Genomic DNA, 21,395 nt, shown 5'->3' on the forward strand with positions numbered 1-21,395 from the left:
GAACATAACCTTCTGCAACAATATTGGATTTCCAGCCTCCGTGGCTTTTTGCTAATTGTCTTTCGATTGCATATCCGAGAATAATCGATACTTACGGTTTTATAATGGTACAATCAGTACAAAGGTGATTTCTCATTGGCTGAACAACTGAATTATAATGAATAGGTGTACTTTAATGAGGTGCATTAAAGGGCTACTACCAGGTGTATAATTACTACATTTCGGCATGGTCGAGCATAAATAGATTACTGATTCATTTTACATAAAAAAAGGAAAATGCTATTTTTGATTGAAAATAACCAAAATTTCATCCATCTCCTCCCTTAAGTGCATCCAACAGAAAGGATTTGAGCCATGGTATTTTTAATTATGGATGCTGCTGTAATGAAGGGTCTCATAATTTTTATTTTCGTTTATTTTCAGGTATATATCCCAGTAGATTATGGCCATTTCAGTGTGTCATAGGTCTGACCGACAGCAATGGAAATTTTCGTGTTTTCAATCTACCTCAAGAACATACATTAAATAACCCAAAAAATGTGAGTTTTAAAATATGAATAAACTTTTGCCATGTATGTTGTACCAATTTTTTTTTTTCATTTGAAATATTTAATTGAAGGCAAGTTGAATCCCAGAATCCCATAGGGGCTGAACTCCACTATTTATCGAAATCGAGTTAGATACCATATGCGATTGCATTTATTTCATTATAGGCAAGGTTGTAGTCCGAAACTTTACAGTGCCGGAGCTCTGTATGTTTTTAACCTTTGGGGAAGGTTTGGATGCAAAAAAGAATAAGACAAAGAAAGAAAATAACATAAAGTAAGACTATAAGGAGAATACAAGGCAACACCAATCAATACCTACTGCATTTAGCTTCTGAAGCTCAAGTAAACCGAAATGGTCACTGTAAGGGTGATCATTCTGCGCAATGTAATAAGCTGATATAAATTTCGCTTTTTTGTTTACGGTGGGCTGCACTCGTTTATTCGCCAACATTTTCAATTGATTGCTTTTCAGACATATCAATAATTTTTTGTGCTATATTATCATTGGATTTCTTGTGTTCAGTGATTGTTTTCGTAGTGACTTAAGCTGATCTGATCTGTTCGATTCGCAGTAATTTACTGAATATGAGCGCCATTCATTAGATACAGAAATACACTATTTTTTTTAATGTACCTAATGTAGTTTCTTCATGACACACTTTACAGCCTAGCTTACATTGCTTACAATCAATCCATGGATAAGCTTCTTTTTTCCTTGACCACATATTTTCTTCATTCCATACATTCGGCCACTCACTTTGCAGGCCGACTTTTTGGCTTTCACTATTTTTAAAATTATGGCGTTGAATATTCTTCGCAGTCATACTGGAACTGTATCTTTGACAATAGTATCTCTGGTTGAATTACTAGGTTCCTCAAATAGAAGCAGGCTTGAGATATCACCAATATCAGGAGAGGAAGCTTTTGTAACTCCACTAGTAACAGCAATGGTACGAGAAAAGAAAGAAGTAAATGTTTTTTGTCTATGTTTATTTTGTTACATATTTACTGAAGGGCAATAGATAAAAACAAAAGCTTCAAGTAGGCTTTTAGTCACGTTATAGGCAGTAAATTAACTGTTTAAAATTAACTTCATAAAATAATTTGGAAACAAACACAACACATTTCGGTAACACCATAGACCATAGACAATCGTACAAAGACGTGAAAACTAACGAAATACGAAACGAAAGTGAATTAGGAATGTGATCATTTCGCGCAGGCGTACTAAAGTTTAGATTGGTGGTGGTTCTGTCACTGATTCTTCCTCCATTTCTCACCACATACACCGTCTACGCTTCTAGTGGTTCCGAACTTGTTCCAATTTTCTAAAGGAAGCACATACAATCACTAAATATTCTGACATTAACTAAGATATCGTTAGCTGGGAAAATATTGTGATGTCAAAACAGATTTTAAAATTCCAAATCAGTGCAGGAGCTCCGCTCCACCTTCGAACACAGTGCCGGAGCTTCGCTCTGCTCCGCTCCACCTCCACTACATCCCTACATTGCAGATGATACTCAGGGTCGCATAACCCATTACATGTAGCTTTAGTTTTATTCTGCTGAACACTTATGACTGAGTGAGTGGTCTGTGCTACTTTTGTTTTCATGTGTTTACTGTAAACCAAAGCTAAGTGGAATGGGTTACATGACCTTGAGTATCTGCAGTGTAGGCCTACTACGTATTGTTTACACCAACTTGAAGACAAACCACTTCAAACCACAGGAACCATGCCTCAAGGCTCCAATAACATTCTGTTTATTAACGTTCTGTTTATCAGAATGGCCCACTGTGTTACATTTTTGAAAAGGTCTTGACGAGCGTAATTGAAATACTGAATAATAAATACATATTGCCGTTTGTAATAGCATTTTATTGATAAATAGCTGTTGAATAGTATTTTTCTCGTGATTTCGCAATTTGATAAAAAGTCCGCACTTTTTCACACTTATTCTGCTAGAAAATCATGCTAAATCACCTTACAGATGAAGAAAAATACTTTCTACCCCACAATATAAAAATTTGCGGATTTTGCTAACGCAAAATTTTCAGGTCCATAGTAAAATATCTGATGTTAGAGTCATGACAGAGCAGGAATATCGGGTTTGTAAGAATCTCTTCCTTAAGTATTTAAAAAAAGACAACAGAAAATGAAAAAAAAAAAAAAAAAAAAAAGGAAAGAAAAATCTCTGAGTATTATTAAATATCCGCTCAAAAGAACCCTAATTTATGCCAGGGTTTTAGTTTAGTTATACGGTATATTACGCACACGCGCACGCATGCACGCACATACACACACGCACGCGCGCGCACACACACACACACACACTCACTCACTCGCTCTCTCCCCCCTCCCCCTCTCCCCCACACTCCCCCTCTCCCCCACACTCCCCCTCCACCTCTACCCCTCTCTTCCCCCCCTCCCGCCCTCCCTCCCCCTCAATCTCCCCTCCCTTTTCCCCTCAGTCTCTCCCTCCATCCCCCTCCCCATCTCCGCCTCCCCCTTCCTCCCCCTTCCTCCCTCCCCCTCCCTCCCTCTCACCCTCCCCTCCCCCTCCCCTCTCCCACACGCACGGTAATTTAAAATTGTAACTAGGGAAACATAGGGTCTTATAATCTTGAATTAATAATGCTAATGTAATTTGTAAGTTTGTAAGTAGGAAGGTGTAAGGATTCATAATTTGGAATGGTATTTAACTATAATTTTATTCTCATAATTTTATCACACAAATATTTATTGATTACGCAACTGGTAAATTTGCAGTCTTAAAAATGTAATTATCTAGAAATATCAAAACATGTAATATTACAACCTATGTAATGGGGCATGTTGAAATATATACTGTAAAAAAAACACACACACACACACACGACTTATTTTATGTACACACCGCAATGTGCATGTTTTTATTCTTACTGTTTGTTTCTACCTCGTTCATTTTTTTCTTTAAGTGATCTTTCTTTTTATTCCTAAGTGTATGACTTGCTTCCCGTCTTTCATTGAAATAATTATCTCTGTTCGTTTCTTAGTTACATAATAACCTATGCTCTGCTCAGCTGCAATTTTGATACTATCTCCGATATTTTCCCACACACTATTAACATCTTCTTCTCAACTTCCTCGGAACTTCCTCAGCAGCAAACTTATTTCAAATTTCGACCTGATAATGTTGCTTAGTTCCTCGTCCTTCTGGGATTCAATTAAGATATAAAAAAGTACAGGCTATGTTTATATTAGTCCATGTTGCATTTTAGCACATTTGCATTCAATCACTTTCTACCTTTCTGTGTAATAGGTATATCTTGTGCAAAGTTTTACCGTTAGATGACAGGAGCGTTCCATGTGGCACAGGACTATATTATGTCATATGCTACAGTTCATTACGTTCTCCCACTTGTTGGTTTTTTGTGCGTGTCAAAATTATATTTATAATTATTATGTATAACCTAGTATAATTTAATATACTTCAGTATTTTTTTATCTCATAATCTAATTTAATTTACAATAAATTATAGCGTGAACTTGTATAATACTGGGGTATTCCCTTTAAGAGATAGATGGGGAAATCTGCAGTATGCAGAATATACTCGTAGATACAAGTAAATTGAATGTTCATGAACCTAAATGAGAACTTTGAGAACGAAGTGCACGAATAAAAAAAAGAAAGATATTTTTTTTTATATAGGGAATGGACTATGGGGTTTGAATTCCTCATACTCTTTTCTCTAATTGCAGAAAGAACGAATGAAATTTTTAATAGGATATAATATAATTGCAGTAGTATCAGGAATATTCGTGCATTTTGTAGGTTAATAACATGCAGTTTTGAATACTATGTATGATGATTTTGAAAATTTGAAGTTAAAACACGTTTTCAATAAGTTACATCGACTACATTATTTATAGGCCTATATATGTTTCTTTTTTCACTACGGATTCCCAGTTCATCGAGAGTTTACTGTAGGCCAAGTAGGCCTATCGTTCCATTGCAAAATGCAGTCGTAAACTTCGGAGACTCCTACAAGTACTGCATACAATCTAAGCTAACATATGCATATGTTTTTATAATTATTTTTTTCTTTGTCCTCTTCCAAAATGAAACTGTAGCCAGCAATTCTTTATTTGAAGTAGTTCTTTTTGTTTAATAGGCGCAATTTTATTAGTTATACTTTTTTTAAGGTTGAAAACATATTCAGAATGTATTGGGACCTGATTGAAAGCAGAAAGCTTTCCCTGGTTTTTACATATAGGAACACAGAAAAAAATTGGAATTTTGAGTTATTTTTAAGAGTATTTAATATACTAATACACTACGTACAGCTCAGTTACTTTATGGTGACAGCTCGTCGACGCGAGAGAGGAGAAGGTTCGACTGTGGGAGGGAGACCGACCCGAGACGGAGCGAATGGAGGGAGGGAAATACAGTCATATCAGAAATGAAGTTTCATGTTGCAGCGTCTGCATAATTTTGAGCTCTTGTGACTGTGTTCACTTCATACTCCGGAACAATAGTCACTAATAAACACTAATGTGGAAATACAATGAGCAGCAATCAAATCACTATATTTAACAGTTAATCACAAATTAACAATGAAATATACTCATGCGGAAATACCGGTAATGTTCATCAGTGCTTCACTGTTACCTTTATCATCATCATCATCATCATCATCATCATCATCATCCATGTGAAAGATGGAGCGGCCTTCTTCCCTGTACTTCTTTATTTTCCTCAAATACTGCAAACTTTTGGCCCTAATGCAGTGATGCTCCACCAGAATTTAGCGATTATTTTGTGTTTTCTTTTCTAATGAAATCCTAATTTCATAATAACTTTCCTCAAAGTCGAGATACCTCCCTGAAAGTAGATAGTCTTTCAATTTCAATAATATATTTTTTTAAGTGTGGGCCGCTGTTCTGTGAAATATAGAACTCGTGCTATGGTTTATCTTATGACAGCTTCATTAAAGTTGTCCACAGTTGATTTTGGTGCCGATTATCAATGTCTTTAGTCTCCCTTATTATTTGGCTAACACAGCTCTCACACACAGCGGTAAACTCTGCTACAAGTTTTCCAACATTTATTACGTTTTTTCTTCCGACGCTATCTTCATAAAACGCTACACGTTGTTCACGACTTCTCGCGACTGCGAATGCAGTACCCGACCTTTCAGTTTACTTCTAACAGGCAGCAATTTGATAAACAGAAAATAGCAGTGAATCTAGACACTAAATACTACACACTAAACAATACAAAACAGAAGCACTACAATTATTTAAGTAACTAAATGAAATGTACGTAACAAACACACTAAATTGCAATATACAAGACAGTGGTGGTGTAGTACGTCCTTAGCGTGACTGTACACCCACACTAACGCTCCCGAGATGTGACCGCTAACGCAGCCAGGGGAAGACTAAAATGAACACCCCTTCGAACAAGCAGTGAACTCTCCCAAACCACTGCGTCGCCAGGCCAGAGCTGTCACCATAAAGTAACTGGCCTGTAAATCCTCAATGTTTATATATTGGAAAACAAATGCACACGCAAAGCGCATCCCTCAAAGTACACGTGCGCTATCTATCGGTGCTAGTTCAGGATATCCCTATTGTTTTGGTATTTTTACATTGTTCAGGTCCTGAAAATTTTTATTCATTTTATCTTTTTTTTTTTAAGCAGAAAAAAGCTGTATTGAAGTTTCTTAATCGAGAAATGGAGTGCAAAGAATTTGCTAAAGAAAGACAAAACAAATGGTTGGAATGTAATGCAGAGATGTTACAAGCAAAGAGATTGGCTGCTGAGGAGGAAATGAAGAGAAAAGAAGCAGAAAGAAAAACTAAGCAGAGAATTGAAAGAGTGAAGAAGGAAAGGGAAGAAGAAGAGTTGCAAAAGAAAAGACAGAGGGAAATTAAAAGTTACGAGAAAGAACTAGTATCAAAGAAAAAGTGGGATGCCATGCAGCTGGAGCATTTAACTAATGTTCTTCTAGAAAAAAAACATTTAAATGAAGAAACTCTGGTCATTAAGAAGTTTCCTCTTGACCAGCTTAAAGAGGATGAGAAAAGAAAGAGGCTGAAAGAGAAGAAAGAAATACAGGAGAAACAGAAAAAGTTCATGGAAAGCGTTTTCTTGCTATTTCCAGAAACAATTGATGTAAGTAATAGTTTAGTATTTTAGTAATCATGGCATAAGTTTGGTTGGCTGGTTGCTAATACTAAGATCTTCCTGGTAGTCTGGTAGTGTGTAGAATTTCATTTTATAGTTATGGTAGGCCTACATTTAAGGGGAGAGGATGGTATTTTTAAAAACTTTTTTCCTATTTGGTGTAAAATGTTAATTTTTTTATGTAGAGAGCTCATAGCTGTGGCAACTCAACCAAATAAAAATATTTTGAAAAAAAAAAAAATTTGGGGGGGGGGCATATTTGAAAAAAAATATACCCAATGCAGGATTGTACTAAAACCGATATATCTAAACCGTTTTTAAAAGTAGATTGAAAACGTTTTTTGCAATATATTTGCAAAAGCATCTTCTACAAACTGTCTGTAACAGAATTTTGATATTAGTCCCTATGTTTGTAAAATAAACGATTAAAATTTAATAACAATTTTCTGATTTCCTTTCTTGCAAACAAACGGACGTATTTTTAAAATGAAATCAATTAACAAAATTCTGTTACAGAGAAAAGTTTCCTAATAGTCTAAAGAATGTGTGTTCTAAATTTCATGCATGTATCTGCAATAGTTCAGAAATTATATCCATTTTTGTCTGGCAATGTAGCAAAATAAATGAAGTTACTGGAAACCGATAAAAGCGGGAGTGTGATTTAAAAATCCATAGCGCACGAAGTTTAAAAATGACGTCTCAACATCCGATAAGGGCACAAATACCCACAAAATGTTATGCAATGCATTCCACACATATCAAAGGGTATTTTAAAGAAAAAAAAAATTGAAAATTTAATTTACCGGAAACAACAATGAAAGTGGGCGAGTGATTTAAAAATCCATAACGCAGGAAGTTTAAAAATGGCGACTCAACATCCGATAAGGGCACAAATATCCACAAAATGTTATGCTATGCATTCCACACATATCACAGAGTATTTTAAAGAATTTTTTTTTTTTAATCGGTTAGTGCGTCTAGCCGCGAAACCAGGTGGCCCGGGTTCGATATCCGGTCGGGGCAAGTTACCTGGTTGAGGTTTTTTCCGGGGTTTTCCCTCAACCCAATATGAGCAAATGCTGGGTAACTTTCGGTGTTGGACCCCGGACTCATGTCACCGGCATTATCACCTTCATCTCATTCAGACGCTAAATAACCTAAGCTGTTGATAAAGCATCGTAAAATAACCTACTAAAATAATTAAAAAAAAATTTAATTTACTCATTTTTCACCAAAAAAATACCATCCTCTCCAGGTGGCCTGGGTTCGATTCCCAGTCGGGGCAAGTTACCTGGTTGAGGTTTTTTCCGGGGTTTTCCCTCAACCCAAGATGAGCAAATGCTGGGTAATTTTCGGTGCTGGACCCCGGACTCATTTCACCGCCATTATCACCTTCATCTCATTCAGATGCTAAATAACCTAAGCAGTTGATAAAGCGTCGTAGAATAACATACTAAAATAAAAAACCATCCTCTCCCCTTAAGACACAATTTTTCATTACTTTAAATCATTGGCTGGTTTTGACCTTAGGACCAGATGGGACACAAAAATTGAAATATTAACGAAAATATAATAATTAGGAGATAAAAAAACTCGCCTATATTCTCTGGTTTTGGGGGTCTAACTCATTTGTTGAATGTATTTCCCTTAGTGTAAAGCTTTACTTTATAAATACTTTATACTGCCCTCCAAAAAAAAAAAAAAAAAACCATGACACTCAGTTTTTTTAATAGAAACCACATCTGAATGTGGAAAAATTGAATTTGCTTCTACTATATCTCCTTTCACCTCCAGTATCGAACTACTAATAATGTGCATAAAAATAAATGTTCAAGTTCTGACAAATACTGTAGTTTGTGAGAAAATGAGATCAGAAAAAAAATCAGAAATTTTTACTTCAGGGTTCAGTTATTGTCAACTGAAAGAAAATAATCCTAGTTATTTTATTGTGGGTATCAATCAACTCAGCAGTGTCTGTTTTATGATTGATGAAAGTTTTGTTTGTCTATCTGCTATAGATCTGGAGAAAATTCAGTTTCTTTTGAGGCATGGTAAAACATAGAGAACAGCTGGCAGTCTTAATATAAAATCTAAAAAATTATATTTTGATGGTCAGCTGGAATTTACCTCCCTTAAAGGTTCATTGTTCTTTACCAGGTTTTAAGGGCAAACATGATACCCGTAGTTCAATTGCCATGAACAGTAATAATATATACGAGTAAGGCTCATAACACACTTGCAGAGTTTTCGCCAGCGAGAAATGTGTTGCGAGAAAATTAAAAAATTGATAACATGGATTCAAATGGACCTCCACACACTGGAAGAGATTCTCGTTCGAGGCAAAAACCTCGTGCGAGTTTCTCGCTGGAATCGGTAGCTCAGCGAATTTTCTTGACACATTTATCAAAGATGTTTGACATTTATACTCTTTATGACGATTGAATGTAGAAAAAGGTGACGATGAATTGTATTGTTTTTATTTGAAAATGAGGAAAAATGGCTGATAATTGCAGTCAGAAACTTATCGAGCTTGTACGATGTCACCCTTAGGCATATTTATATGATACACAGGATGAAAACTATAAAAACACGAAACTTAAAGAAGAAATCTGGAGACAAATATCAGATTATCTGAAAATAAATAGGGCTATATTTTATTTAGATGAGATTTAATAGTATTAATTAAACATTTGAAATAATGTATCTATATGTCTTAACAGTTTACATAATTTTAATCAGAACATAGCAAAGAATCCTCTATCATATCATGAATGGCAAAAAAAACTGTGGTCCATTCAACCTGAAATAATGCCTAAACGTATCATCATTCAAATCGAAACCAGTGTCCAAAACTCGCCCTGTGATTTTCAGACATTTCTGGCTTTAATTTTAGGCCTACTTTTTCTTTCATTAATAAAATATGTTCATGTAACTCCATTTCCTCATCATCTGAATACTCAGATTCAACATAGCATTCGTACGTAATTGGTAAAGTACGACAATATACGTACATGTTATATATTTAAGTACGAAAATATACGTAAATATATAACCTATAATATTTCCCCCAACGAGTCTTTACTATAATCAGAAAAATGCTTTCTGCATGAAGGCAGTGCATAGATGATCATAGCGAGGTGTGATCTGTGATAGCGAGAACTTGCCAAGTGTGTGGAGGAAGGCTCTTCACCTCTTTCTCGCAACACATTTCTCGCTGGCAAAAACTCTGCAGGTGTGTTACGGGCCTAACTCAGCTGCTTTTACAAAGCACTCTGTGCACTCAGAGCAAAAAAGAGCAATGTTGGCATTGCAAGCACTGGGACGCTCTCCTCTCACATACTGTTCATCTGTAGCAAAGAGTAATAGAGCACGAGTTTGTCACCATTAGTTTAGTGTCACTGCTGTTAGTCACTCATATTGGAGAAGTTAGAAAATAATGCATTGGAATTATTTGAGTGCGTAGCTATATTATGTTTGATCAGTTTTGTTTGTGTTTAAATATTAAATTTGAGAGAAATGTAACAAATAATTGATTAAATGGCGATCTTACTCGTGTTAATTGTGTAAGCATGTGCGGCTTACAGCTATTTCGGTGCTTCTTCACACCATCCTCAGAGCGCACTAGATCTCAGCATCATCTCGAACTTTTCTGACTGTTGTGTGGGTGTGTTCGATTGTTGAAAAGTGTTGAAATGTGCTAAACTAATGCTAACCACACATACAATAACATAAATACAGACATGGAAATCCTACACATACAACCCAAAAACCAAAAACTCAACACACTAGAACAATATGAAATATACAGACACACTAAAACACACCACACAGATCAATTTCAGAACACACACACTATTTGATACCACTGTACCACCATACCACTATAAATGATTGGAATGACCTACCTGCAGCTTTCTTTGAGGGCTGTCCTTCCTTAAGGAGATTCAAGAATAATTTAAAAAGTTGTGTATAAAGTGCAAATTAAAATTAAGGCGACTTTTAACATTTAATTTTTTAAGGTGACATGTATTTATTTAGCCTGACGAGTATTTCCTTGGTTTGAATTGTAAATTATTTAAAAATAGCGTGTAAGAGGGCCTTAGACTAGAAATGTTAAGTTTAAATGTAGTTGTGTTTATAAGTACAGTATGCATAAGGGTGTAATTATTTCATTTATTTGAACTATTGTATCAGTGAAGCGAGGTGAGTAAGTGAAGTTATGGTTTTACAGTGCAGTGAATAGTTCCGATCAGTGGTAATTTATAGCGTCAATGAAATGTGTTCTATAGTGTCAGTGAAATGTGTGCTAAAGTGTCAGTGAAATGCGTCATAGTGCCACTACAGTGAGTGAGATGAGAGTAAAGTGAAAGACTATTGAAACTTATGTAGGGCTTATACATAATAATGTAGGTTGTAATGTAAAATTAGGTATTTTATTTATGTTTTATTATTATTGTGTTAAATTATATTGTGTATTCTTTTTGTATTTTGTATAAAATTGTAGGCCTATTGTGTATTGTATAATTGTATTGTGTATTGTAATTTTATTGTGTATTGTTTATATTGTGTATACCACTGCCACTGGGTGCATGCCCACTTGCAGTGTAAATAAATACATACATACATACATTTCAACACTTTTCAAAAATCGAACGCACCCACACAACAGGCAGTGAAGTTCGAGATGACGCTGAGATCTAGTAGGCTCTGAGGATGGTGTGAAGAAGCACCGAAACAGCTGTAAGCCGCACATGCTTAAACAATTAACACGAGTAAGATCGCCATTTAATCAATTATTTATATTCAAGTGTTAAAAGTAGTGTACGAAAAATTCAACATGGATTATCAAGAAATGTAATAGTATTTTTTTCTAATTGTGTGCTGCAGGAAGCTGCTAAGAAAGACATGCATATGGACGATGTGCAGAACGATTTGGAGAAAATCATGTCCACATTTACTGAGAATTATAAAGGTTATGAAGAAGCAGCTTTAACATATAAAGATAAGAACGCGTTTGAATGTAAGGTAGATTGGTATCAGCTTCTTGCAGAAGGTAGAGAGCGACGTAATATCGTAGATAAAGGACTGTACAAAGACACTGGTAGAATTGAACGATATAACAAAAGCAAGAATGAGCGTAAATTGGCACAAAAACTTAAACTTGAAGCTTTTCAAGAGAAAGAACTTGAAAAGAAAGCTGAGCCTGGAAAACATGGAATGTCAAAATCGGGTGAATTGAGACATAGAAAAAAGTTGGAAGTAGGACGGAAATCTGGAAAAAGGGTAGTAGATAAAAGTAAAATTGGTTAATAGAATGTTGGTAGAATTTTGTTTTGGGACAGAGAATGTGCTGCAGTATGTTAAAGTTGGCAATTGTGGATAGCCAATGCCCTTTCATACCAGCGGCAGATTTTCAGGGGAGGCAAGGGAGACCGTGCCTCCCCTGATATTTTACCGGAACACAATGTGACAGTTCTAATTCCAGCTGAATTAAGATCATAGACAAGTTACAGCAATTGTCGAACATTTTTCCTTCTATATTAATTTTACTATTCACTACTACTAAGATGTAAGTTACGTCAAGTCGCCACATCCAGTTGGTGATGCCCGCTCGCTATACTATGTGTAGATAGTACAAATAATTCATATTATCGCCGCGCTCTCATGGTTAACATTCGGCACGTCTTTGAGTGGCCTCGTGCATAACATTCGGCAGATCTTTGAAATTTAGTTCAAATTCAAATTTATTTACAATTTACATTTGAAATGAATACATATGAATAGATACCCGAAATGACCATATGCTCGTGCTCGGGTACAGTCCAGTAGTCTACATAAATTTTACAGAGATCAAATAATAATGCTAATGATAGAAATAATAGGAACAATAATAATAATAGATCTAGATTCATTTTCCGGGCTGAGAGGCCGTGGTCTGTTGGTTGGTTTTCTACCAGACGTTTCGTCTGCAACTGCGGCAGACATCTTCAGTGGAGTGGTACGCCTCAGGTATGCCGAGAAGAGTTTTGCGACCTCGGATACCACTCCACGGAAGATGTCTGCCGCAGTTGCAGATGAAACGTCTGGTAGAAAACCAACCAACAGACCACGGCCTCTCAGCCCGGAAAATGAATCTAGATCTATAGACTCCGGCCGTGAAAGCCTACACTACAATAATAATAATAATAATAATAATAATAATAATAATAATAATAATAATAGAAATAATAATAATAGAATAATCGTGACGGAGATGATACAAAGATAGTAATACAAAATAATTAATGATAATAATAATAATAATAATAATAATAATAATAATAATAATAATAATAATAATAATAATAATAATATTGCATTATTGTTTTCAATTTCTTATGTTGCTGCTCCAATCACTTGCCTCAATTTCAATATTGCAACCAATAAGCTGCTTCCATTATTAAATGACACCTACTTGTCTAATCCACGTGGACTAAAACCGAGGTTGCAATGTCTTGTGCTGAGGACGAACATTAAGGTATGTGATTTAAAATTATTATTAAAGAGTTATTGGCGGCCGGGTAGCTCAGTTGGTAGAGCAGCTGGCTATGGACTGAAAGGTCCGGGGTTCGATCCCAGGTGGTGACAGGATTTTTTCTCGTTGCCAAACTTTCAGAATGGTCCCGAGGTTCACTCAGCCTCCTATAAAATTGAGTACCGGGTCTTTCCCGGGGGTAAAAGGTGGTCAGAGCGTGGTGCCGACCACACCACCTCATTCTAGTGCCGAGGTCATGGAAAGCATGGGGCTCTACCTCCATGCCCCCCAAGTGCCTTCATGGCATGTTATGGGGATACCTTTACCTTTTACCTTTACCTTTATTAAAGAGTTATTATTAAGAGCTAAGAATGTCAACGTACTCATATATGAAATAATAATAATAATAATAATAATAATAATAATAATAATAATAATAATAATAATAATAATAATAATAATAATAGCCATTTAACAATATAACAAACTAGTGCTTATTCTTATCGAGGAAGTAGATGTGACAACGTGACGCTTAGAGTGAAACCTACAGAGCAACACTCAGTCGGCAAAATTATGTTTTAAAAGCACACCACAATTATTGTATGATGCCGACATGTTAACCATGAGAGCGCGGCAATAATATCGAAAAATAACAGGTAGTACTGTAACCTGTGTAGTCGACATATAGCAGCCTGCAGTGTCCATGCAAGAGTGGGAGAGAGGAGACAACTACATCACTCTGCTCCCCAGTAAACATGACAACAGCAGTTCAACCAATAAGATGACTGGTTAGCAGAGTGTTTAAATTAACTAGAATGCCTGAGGGGAGCTGAATTTGGAGACGTCCTACCCACCGCTAACAACTGTACTGCTAGTTATGACTGTTTTCGGCTTGTATTGGCGAGATCCCTCGCTTGATTCTTTTGGTTTTAGAAAAACGAATCACGTGTGGTTAATTTTCCCTGCCTGCGTAAAAGTTTTTTTGATGTTGGTAGATTTTTCTCTTGTTTACGGGTATTCCTGTTATTTTTACTTTTGTGTTACGAGATATATTTATTTATACAGTAAGTTATATTAAATACATCGAGAGTTTAGAAACAAATGCAGATTTGTCTCTAGCTTCTTCTAGTAGCAGTTGTTCAATATGTTGTGACCTAATTGATCGGTTTGCAAAGAATTTCGAGTGAATTTGCTGTACAAGTAGGCTGTGTAATATGAATAGTAATGAGCATGCCCTGGATTCTTAGGTTCGTACCAATTTTGTTGCTATCTCATTACTCTCGAAATATTGCTTTTCTTATTCGTTTTATTTAGCAACAAATAACATTCTTAAATTTAATATGACCTAAAAAGACCTAATTCGTAGGTTAAGACTAAAATGTTCTAAAGAGACCTAACTCATATTAGGAGCACTACTTAAATTAGAGGTTTGCAGGTGTAGTAATTTAATAAAGATACAGTGTTGTAAACATAATAGACTATTAATATGTAATAATATTGGTAAATAGTGCTATAAAACATTGCATCATCACCACATGAATCATCAGGCTACTTTTTAGATTTATAATGTTAGGCATATAATAATGGATATTTGAATGTAACTCTATGAGTATTGTAATATATGAACAGTATGTTGTTTATTTCTTTATTTTTCCCGTAAAATCATAAAAATTCTTAAACTTAAGATTTAAAATGCTCAAAAAATCCTAAAACACAGATTGGAAAACCTAATTTTAGTCTCTTAAAACCTATAAATTCTGTGCTTGGTAGTGAGGTATGTCACAGCCCTTATATTTTAATACATTAATGCAAACTGTCATCAGTTATGTCTCAGCCCCCTCAACTTTCAAACTCACCGTCCGCCACTGCTTCATACCTGTCTCTTTCTTCTTAATTTTCTTATTTCTCTTGCTTTCGTAGGGAAGGTCAGACCTGAGCCTAACACGCACTTCCTCCATTCTACTGAGTGTTACAGAGATGATGCCGTCATGGTGTACTGTGCATATCAATGTTTCAGGTCTTACTAGAGATGGTAGATTTTAGCAACTTAAAATTACAAATTCATGACTTTAGAAATCAAATTTAGCATTTTATAGCAATGGTAGAATTCATTATTTTTTAGTATTTTGGGATGGAAAATTTTGTGGAAATTTCGGTGGTAATTAACAGGTGTATTTTCTGCCTTTTCCATTTAAAATTCTTGTAAATAAAAAGTAAGCAAAGGGACACTATAATTACAGTGAAATTATGAACATAAACATGTCCAAAGATATGGACCTGATAATACAAAGAGATCGTGTCTATGACAAACTCTTTTTTTTCTTTCCCAACATGAGCTTTCTTTGCTTTTTTTTCGAGCTCTGAGAAAGTAGCCTGCCGCTTAACCTCATGTTGTTGTTCTATGATTTTTAAATTTAAGTTTCTTTCGCTAGTGCTGTTTTACTCTTTATATGTTTCTCTAATTTGTCTTTTTTTCCAAAGCCAAACTCTTATTACACAATTTTCCTAAGTATTGTTTATTGGTCATTCCACCAGTAATTTTTGTTGATTTGGGAGACAATTTAGGAAGCTGTGACTCACAAATTTGAGTTAGTTTGTTGGCCAGAGCATAGATTTATATTATTGTCGTCGGGAGTGTGACAGAGCCTGATGTCTTCTTTAATTTTCGTAAAATCACGCTTTGGTGCCATGTCAAAATGAGACCATTTAACATGCTTGGTTCTATATACTCGTGTAACATATGTGTTAAAAGTCATAGAGGTGGCAGTAGGATAGCGATATATTTCTAGTAATTAATTTATGGGCAGAAAAAGTAGTCGCATTACTGACTTGCCAGTTCTTAATATGAGGAGAAAGCACAGTGTTACAGATGCTAACATCTATGAAACTAGAGGAATTACTTCTAGAGTATGTACGTATATTACTATTGTTCAAAATAGTGAGATTATTTACACAACATAAGTTATAGAATTGTATACCTCAAGTATCGTTTATTGTACTGTTCCAGGCGCTATGTTTGCTGTTTATATTTTATTACCTTTTAAGGAATATTTTATTACTTTTTAAGATTGCAAATACCTCATGTATATCACTTCCACCTGATGTATACCCAATTGTAGTGTTAATAAATACATCTACGAATCTCCCAGTTACATCTGTTGTTTCATATGACAAAACCCATATTTCCTTATCTGATATAACATCCCTTATGAGAGTCAAAAATTTTTCACAGAAGAGCACAAAATAATGTTTACGCAGTTATTGCACAAGGAAGTTTTGATTTAGTGTAAGTTTCTATAAATGTATTGTGTACTTTGTGACCTGATAGAGTGTAAGAGAAGGCGGTATGGCCTTAACTCTGCCAGTATAAATGATTATTATTATTATTATTATTATTATTATTATTATTATTATTATTATTGTTATTATTATTATTGTTGTTATTATTATTATTGTTATTATTATTATTATTATTATTATTATTATTATTATTATTATTATTATTATTATTATTATTATTATTATTAAAATGACTGCTTTCGAATTTTTGAAACAAAATATTATCTAAGAAATTAATGTTAAGAAAGTCCTTTCATAAGATCTAGTAAATAACAATATACTTCGTAATTATTCCACTACTATTTGTGTGTGTGTGTATGTGTATGTGCACAAGGAAGTTTTGATTTAGTGTAATTTTCTATAAATGTATTGTGTACTTTGTGACCTGATAGAGTGTAAGAGAAGGTGGTATGGCCTTAACTCTGCCAGTATAAATGATTATTATTATTATTATTATTATTATTATTATTATTATTATTATTATTATTATTATTATTATTATTATTATTATTATTATTAAAATGACTGCGTTCGAATTTAAAAAAAAAATTATCTAAGAACTTAATGTTAAGAAAGTCCTTTCATAAGATCTAGTAAATAACATTAATTACTTTGTAATTATTCCACTACTATTTGTGTGTGTTTGTGTGTGTGTGCGTGCGTGCGTGCGCGCGTGTGTGCGCCGAGATGCATAAAACAAAATATAGTTTTTTGTGCTTGAAAGAGTTTTGTCAAATTTCGTGGCCTTGAAATCTGATAGCCTAGGATAGTTTACACTGATGTTCAAGTTCGTACAATAGCAGTTTCAAGTTAAGGGAAGCAATGGGTGAAATTTATATTTTCTACATTTCATAAGCTAGAGACGTGATTTTTTGTGGTTGTTCTTTATGGTTGTGAAACTTGGACTCTCACTTTGAGAGAGGAACATAGGTTAAGGGTGTTTGAAAATAACGTGCTTAGGAAAATATTTGGGGCTAAAAGGGATGAAGTTACAGGAGAATGGAGAAAGTTACACAACACAGAACTGCACACTGTATTCTTCACCTGACATAATTAGGAACATTAAATCCAGACGTTTGAGATGGGCAGGGCATGTAGCACATATGGGCGAATCCAGAAATGCATATAGAGTGTTAGTTGGGAGACCGGAGGGAAAAAGACCTTTGGGGAAGCCAAGACGTAGATGGGAAGATAATATTAAAATGGATTTGAGGGAGGTGGGATATGATGATAGAGACTGCATTGATCTTGCTCAGGATGGGGACCAATGGTGGGCTTATGTGAGGGCGGCAATGAACCTTCGGGTTCCTTAAAAGCCAGTAAGTTAGTAAGTAAGTACTCCTATTGATATCAGTAACGATGTGTTTAAGTTTCATGTTAATAGGATCAGTAGTTTAAAGGTTATTGAAATTATTTTTAAAAAATTTGCATTATTTCAAAATGCAATTTCTCCTCCAAATTTTAAGTATCGTATCTGAAATTCATTTACAACACCTTTGAACTCTTCAGAAAGTTCCTATGTTCTCACATTGTTTAGTGTTACCTTTTGAAAAGAGGAAAAAAAATTATCCTATTAATACTCAAATGTTTAATATTTACAGAGTACATGCACACATTTAATTTTTTTATTAAAAATTATTTCCATACCTTAAAGCGTGCCAACATACCTTTCTTAAGTACAGTTTAGAGAACTTGTAGCAAAAATTTCAGCTTCTTAGCATAACATTTGTGGAAGCCTCAGTAATGTGAATGCAGAGAAGTAGGCTAAAATAAAAAGTGTGGAAAAATGAGTTTAAAAGTGTGCATGCAGTTTAAACTTAAACATAAAGGTCTTGTTAAATGTGTCCAGCTTTGTAGGTAGTGCTTCCTGTCCTCTTGGTAGCTTCTAGAAGTAGCCATTTGGCAGATTTTATTGACTGACGGTAACGCTGCAACTTTTTGTAGCTCAAATCTTCACTTTCACTTGACGAATTCATAGAGCTACTGTTTTAAGGTGCGTACACACTTAGCAAATAAACAACGAACAAACGACAAATGATTGCATTCGTTGATTGAAATCGGTACATGTGTACGTCTCAGCAAAGGCAAACTGATTGTTTGATTTGCCTTCAGAAGTGATCCGTCGCTTGTCGGTACATCAAAGGAAGTTGGTATTCGTTGTGGACGGGATTTGCCACTAGCTTGTAGTTCGTAGCAGAATGCAGCACTTAGTTCAATTTCACTAACAGGATGTCGAAACTGGAGTGGACGGAAGACGCTGTTATAAATCTTATTAATGCATATAGGGAGCAGGAAACTTCATGGAATCCCAAGCATCCTACTTACCACAATAAAGTAAGAAAACATGATGTTTGGGAAGCTATTGGAAAGATGTTCAGCTGCAAGATAGGCGAGTCAAACACGTGCAAAATTTGAAAATTATTTTTGTTTATTTATTTTCAGTGGATACATGTTTTTTGTTTATTGTAGGGAGCAGAAGTCAAAAAGAAAATTGAATCCGTACTGACATCATTCCAGAGGGAAAGACAGGAGTCCACAAAAAGATCTGGAATGGGGAGTGATGAAGTGTACGAGTCAACTTGGTTCGTGTATAAATATATTATGTCGTTCCTTTTGGACAAATTCACGCCCAGAAAAAAACAAAGTTCCAACCTTGTGCACACAAAATAAATTATTGGCACTGAAAAGTGTCTTTTCGTAAGCATGATGCGCATTCGACAAACACAGACAAATCTCTCTTTTTAGTATTTTAAGATAATTATTGTCAGTGAGGTATCCGTGTACTGAAACTTTCCCCTGTCTTGCAGTCGTACCTTAATAAAATCTTCCAATTCCTCAATTATAGCTGTACATACTTCTAGAACAACCCTGGTAATTAACTGTTTCGACACTTTGATTAAATACATTAAACTTGTATACGAATTTCTTGTAGCGAGATATCGAAGTGTTAATGCTAGTCTTTCCTGAGTAGGTATTGCTTCTCGCCGGCCTGTGTCTTTCTTGGAAATTTTTGGCCCTATTTTGCACAGTAATACATATTTCGAAGTCTGTTTCTGAAATGCGACAGAGGTTGTGAAACTGTCCCGATTCCATTCGACGTAAATCATGAAGCAAGTCAGTGCCTCTATATTGATTGCGACTTTCATAGAGTGGCGTCTGCCACCATCGCCTTTTGTTTTTTAACTTTCTTTTTGTTAAACTGCCTATAGTAACAACGGCTGCACTTGCTATAATTATATTTTCGTCTGCCTTTATTGCGGATAATCAGCGAATGTGAATGTTTTCTGACAATTTGCTGATGATTTGTACGTTGCTCCAAACAGCAAACGAACAACGAAGTTTTGCTTCATCATTCGTTCGTTGTTCGTTCGCTAAGTGTGTACGCACCTTTATCTCTAGCAGCCAATCCAGCAGCTTCTTGAAGACTGAGGACAGTTTTTGTGGAACCAGCATTGAATTTGCTCACTGCTAGGTCCACTATCCTCTTCAAACCAAAGGAGTCCTTCGGGCAGTGTCTCCATATGCCACTGTGCAGACTTTCGTTGGCATTTTGTGTTAGACACATTAAACACCTCATAAGCAGCTTGTTTGAGAGGCGTGCCAATGTTGTCTTTATGAGGTCCTGGTTGCTTACCCTGTGCAATTGCCCTCTGATAGAAGAACCAACTTTCTGTTCCAGCAGGGCATTTGCTATACTGGGACCTCTCATCAGTGGAAATGCTGTGAAGCAAAGTAACATACATTCCAGTCTTCATACTCTTCAGCAATATTCAGTAATTTGAGCTTTATAATTTATCGAGTAATGCATTTTCTCTTAAGGCTATGTATGGATCGGTGAAAATAACAAAAAACCATAAAAAATTGAAATTTTTTAAACTCTAAACAATAAAATAATGTTTCAGTTTTCTAAATCTGTGTTTATTTTGGTTCTGTGACAATCTAAAGCCTCCTCAGGATGAATTTAAAAGGACCAGCACATGCGTGGAACTGCAGTCCTTTAAACTGACACTCAGCTGTCATTCTGACAGACTTCTTTCTTCATTCTAACTAATTTTACTTTTCATTCAGTTTATATTTCGCGCTGTTATGTAGGAGAAAAATGTGTGGTAGACCTGTATAGGAAGGAAGGATATCGATAATGTATATCATATACATGCTGTACTTTGATACTCGTTTTCTCGATTTTCCAATTTTCAACATTTTGTAACATTTAAAATACTCTAATGAATGCAGTTTTTCTCCAATCTCAGTGAAATTTTGAACAGAAGTCCACAAAAGCATGTGAAGTAAATTGACACATGTGTTTTCTTCTGCTATTGAAAGTATTCAAATCACCATGTGTTGAGGATGTAATGAGTTTTAAAAAATTGAAAAATTAACAATTAAAAGTGTAAATATATTTTTTCTCAAAAAGTAATTGGACAAATATGAAAAGCATGTGCCATAATTTACATACATCTGAAAGGAATACATTAAATATAAATTTAAAGAAGAATTATGTAAACTTTGAAAATTGGGACAATTATAATTCAGCATTAAAAGGAAAACAACAAAAATTAATTGCAAGTAAGCTAATTGGAATGGTAAAGTGAAAACTTTTGTATTGCATGTCCACATTGTAAGAAATATATGGTTAAAGTTACAGATTAATTGGTGTAAAAATGTAGAAGTTAGAAATTTCACAGATCCATAGCCCTAATACAGTAAAGAGTGATTACATTTAAATATCTAATTAATTTTAATTTTTAATCGATGAAGTTCTAAGCAATTGTCTTCAGATGCCTAATGTATTTGAATTAACTGTTACCTTAGTTACATTTC

General features: G+C 34.9%; 1 protein-coding gene across 3 annotated transcripts in view; it reads left to right on the forward strand.

Moving 5' to 3' along the window:
• The window catches only part of LOC138708144 (dynein axonemal intermediate chain 3-like), a 61,269-nt gene extending 48,493 nt beyond the window's left edge, over positions 1 to 12,776 (forward strand). For all 3 annotated transcript variants that reach the window (XM_069838374.1, XM_069838376.1, XM_069838375.1), the window contains 3 exons: positions 424 to 539; positions 6,236 to 6,709; positions 11,609 to 12,776. In XM_069838374.1, coding sequence (XP_069694475.1) covers positions 424 to 539; positions 6,236 to 6,709; positions 11,609 to 12,031 — 1,013 coding nt within the window. In that variant the 3' untranslated portion in view covers positions 12,032 to 12,776. The remainder of the gene's footprint in view (positions 1 to 423; positions 540 to 6,235; positions 6,710 to 11,608) is intronic.
• Positions 12,777 to 21,395: the final 8,619 nt, after the last annotated feature.

This window comes from Periplaneta americana, chromosome 10 (genome assembly GCF_040183065.1).
Source record: "Periplaneta americana isolate PAMFEO1 chromosome 10, P.americana_PAMFEO1_priV1, whole genome shotgun sequence".
NCBI lineage: Eukaryota > Metazoa > Arthropoda > Insecta > Blattodea > Blattidae > Periplaneta > Periplaneta americana.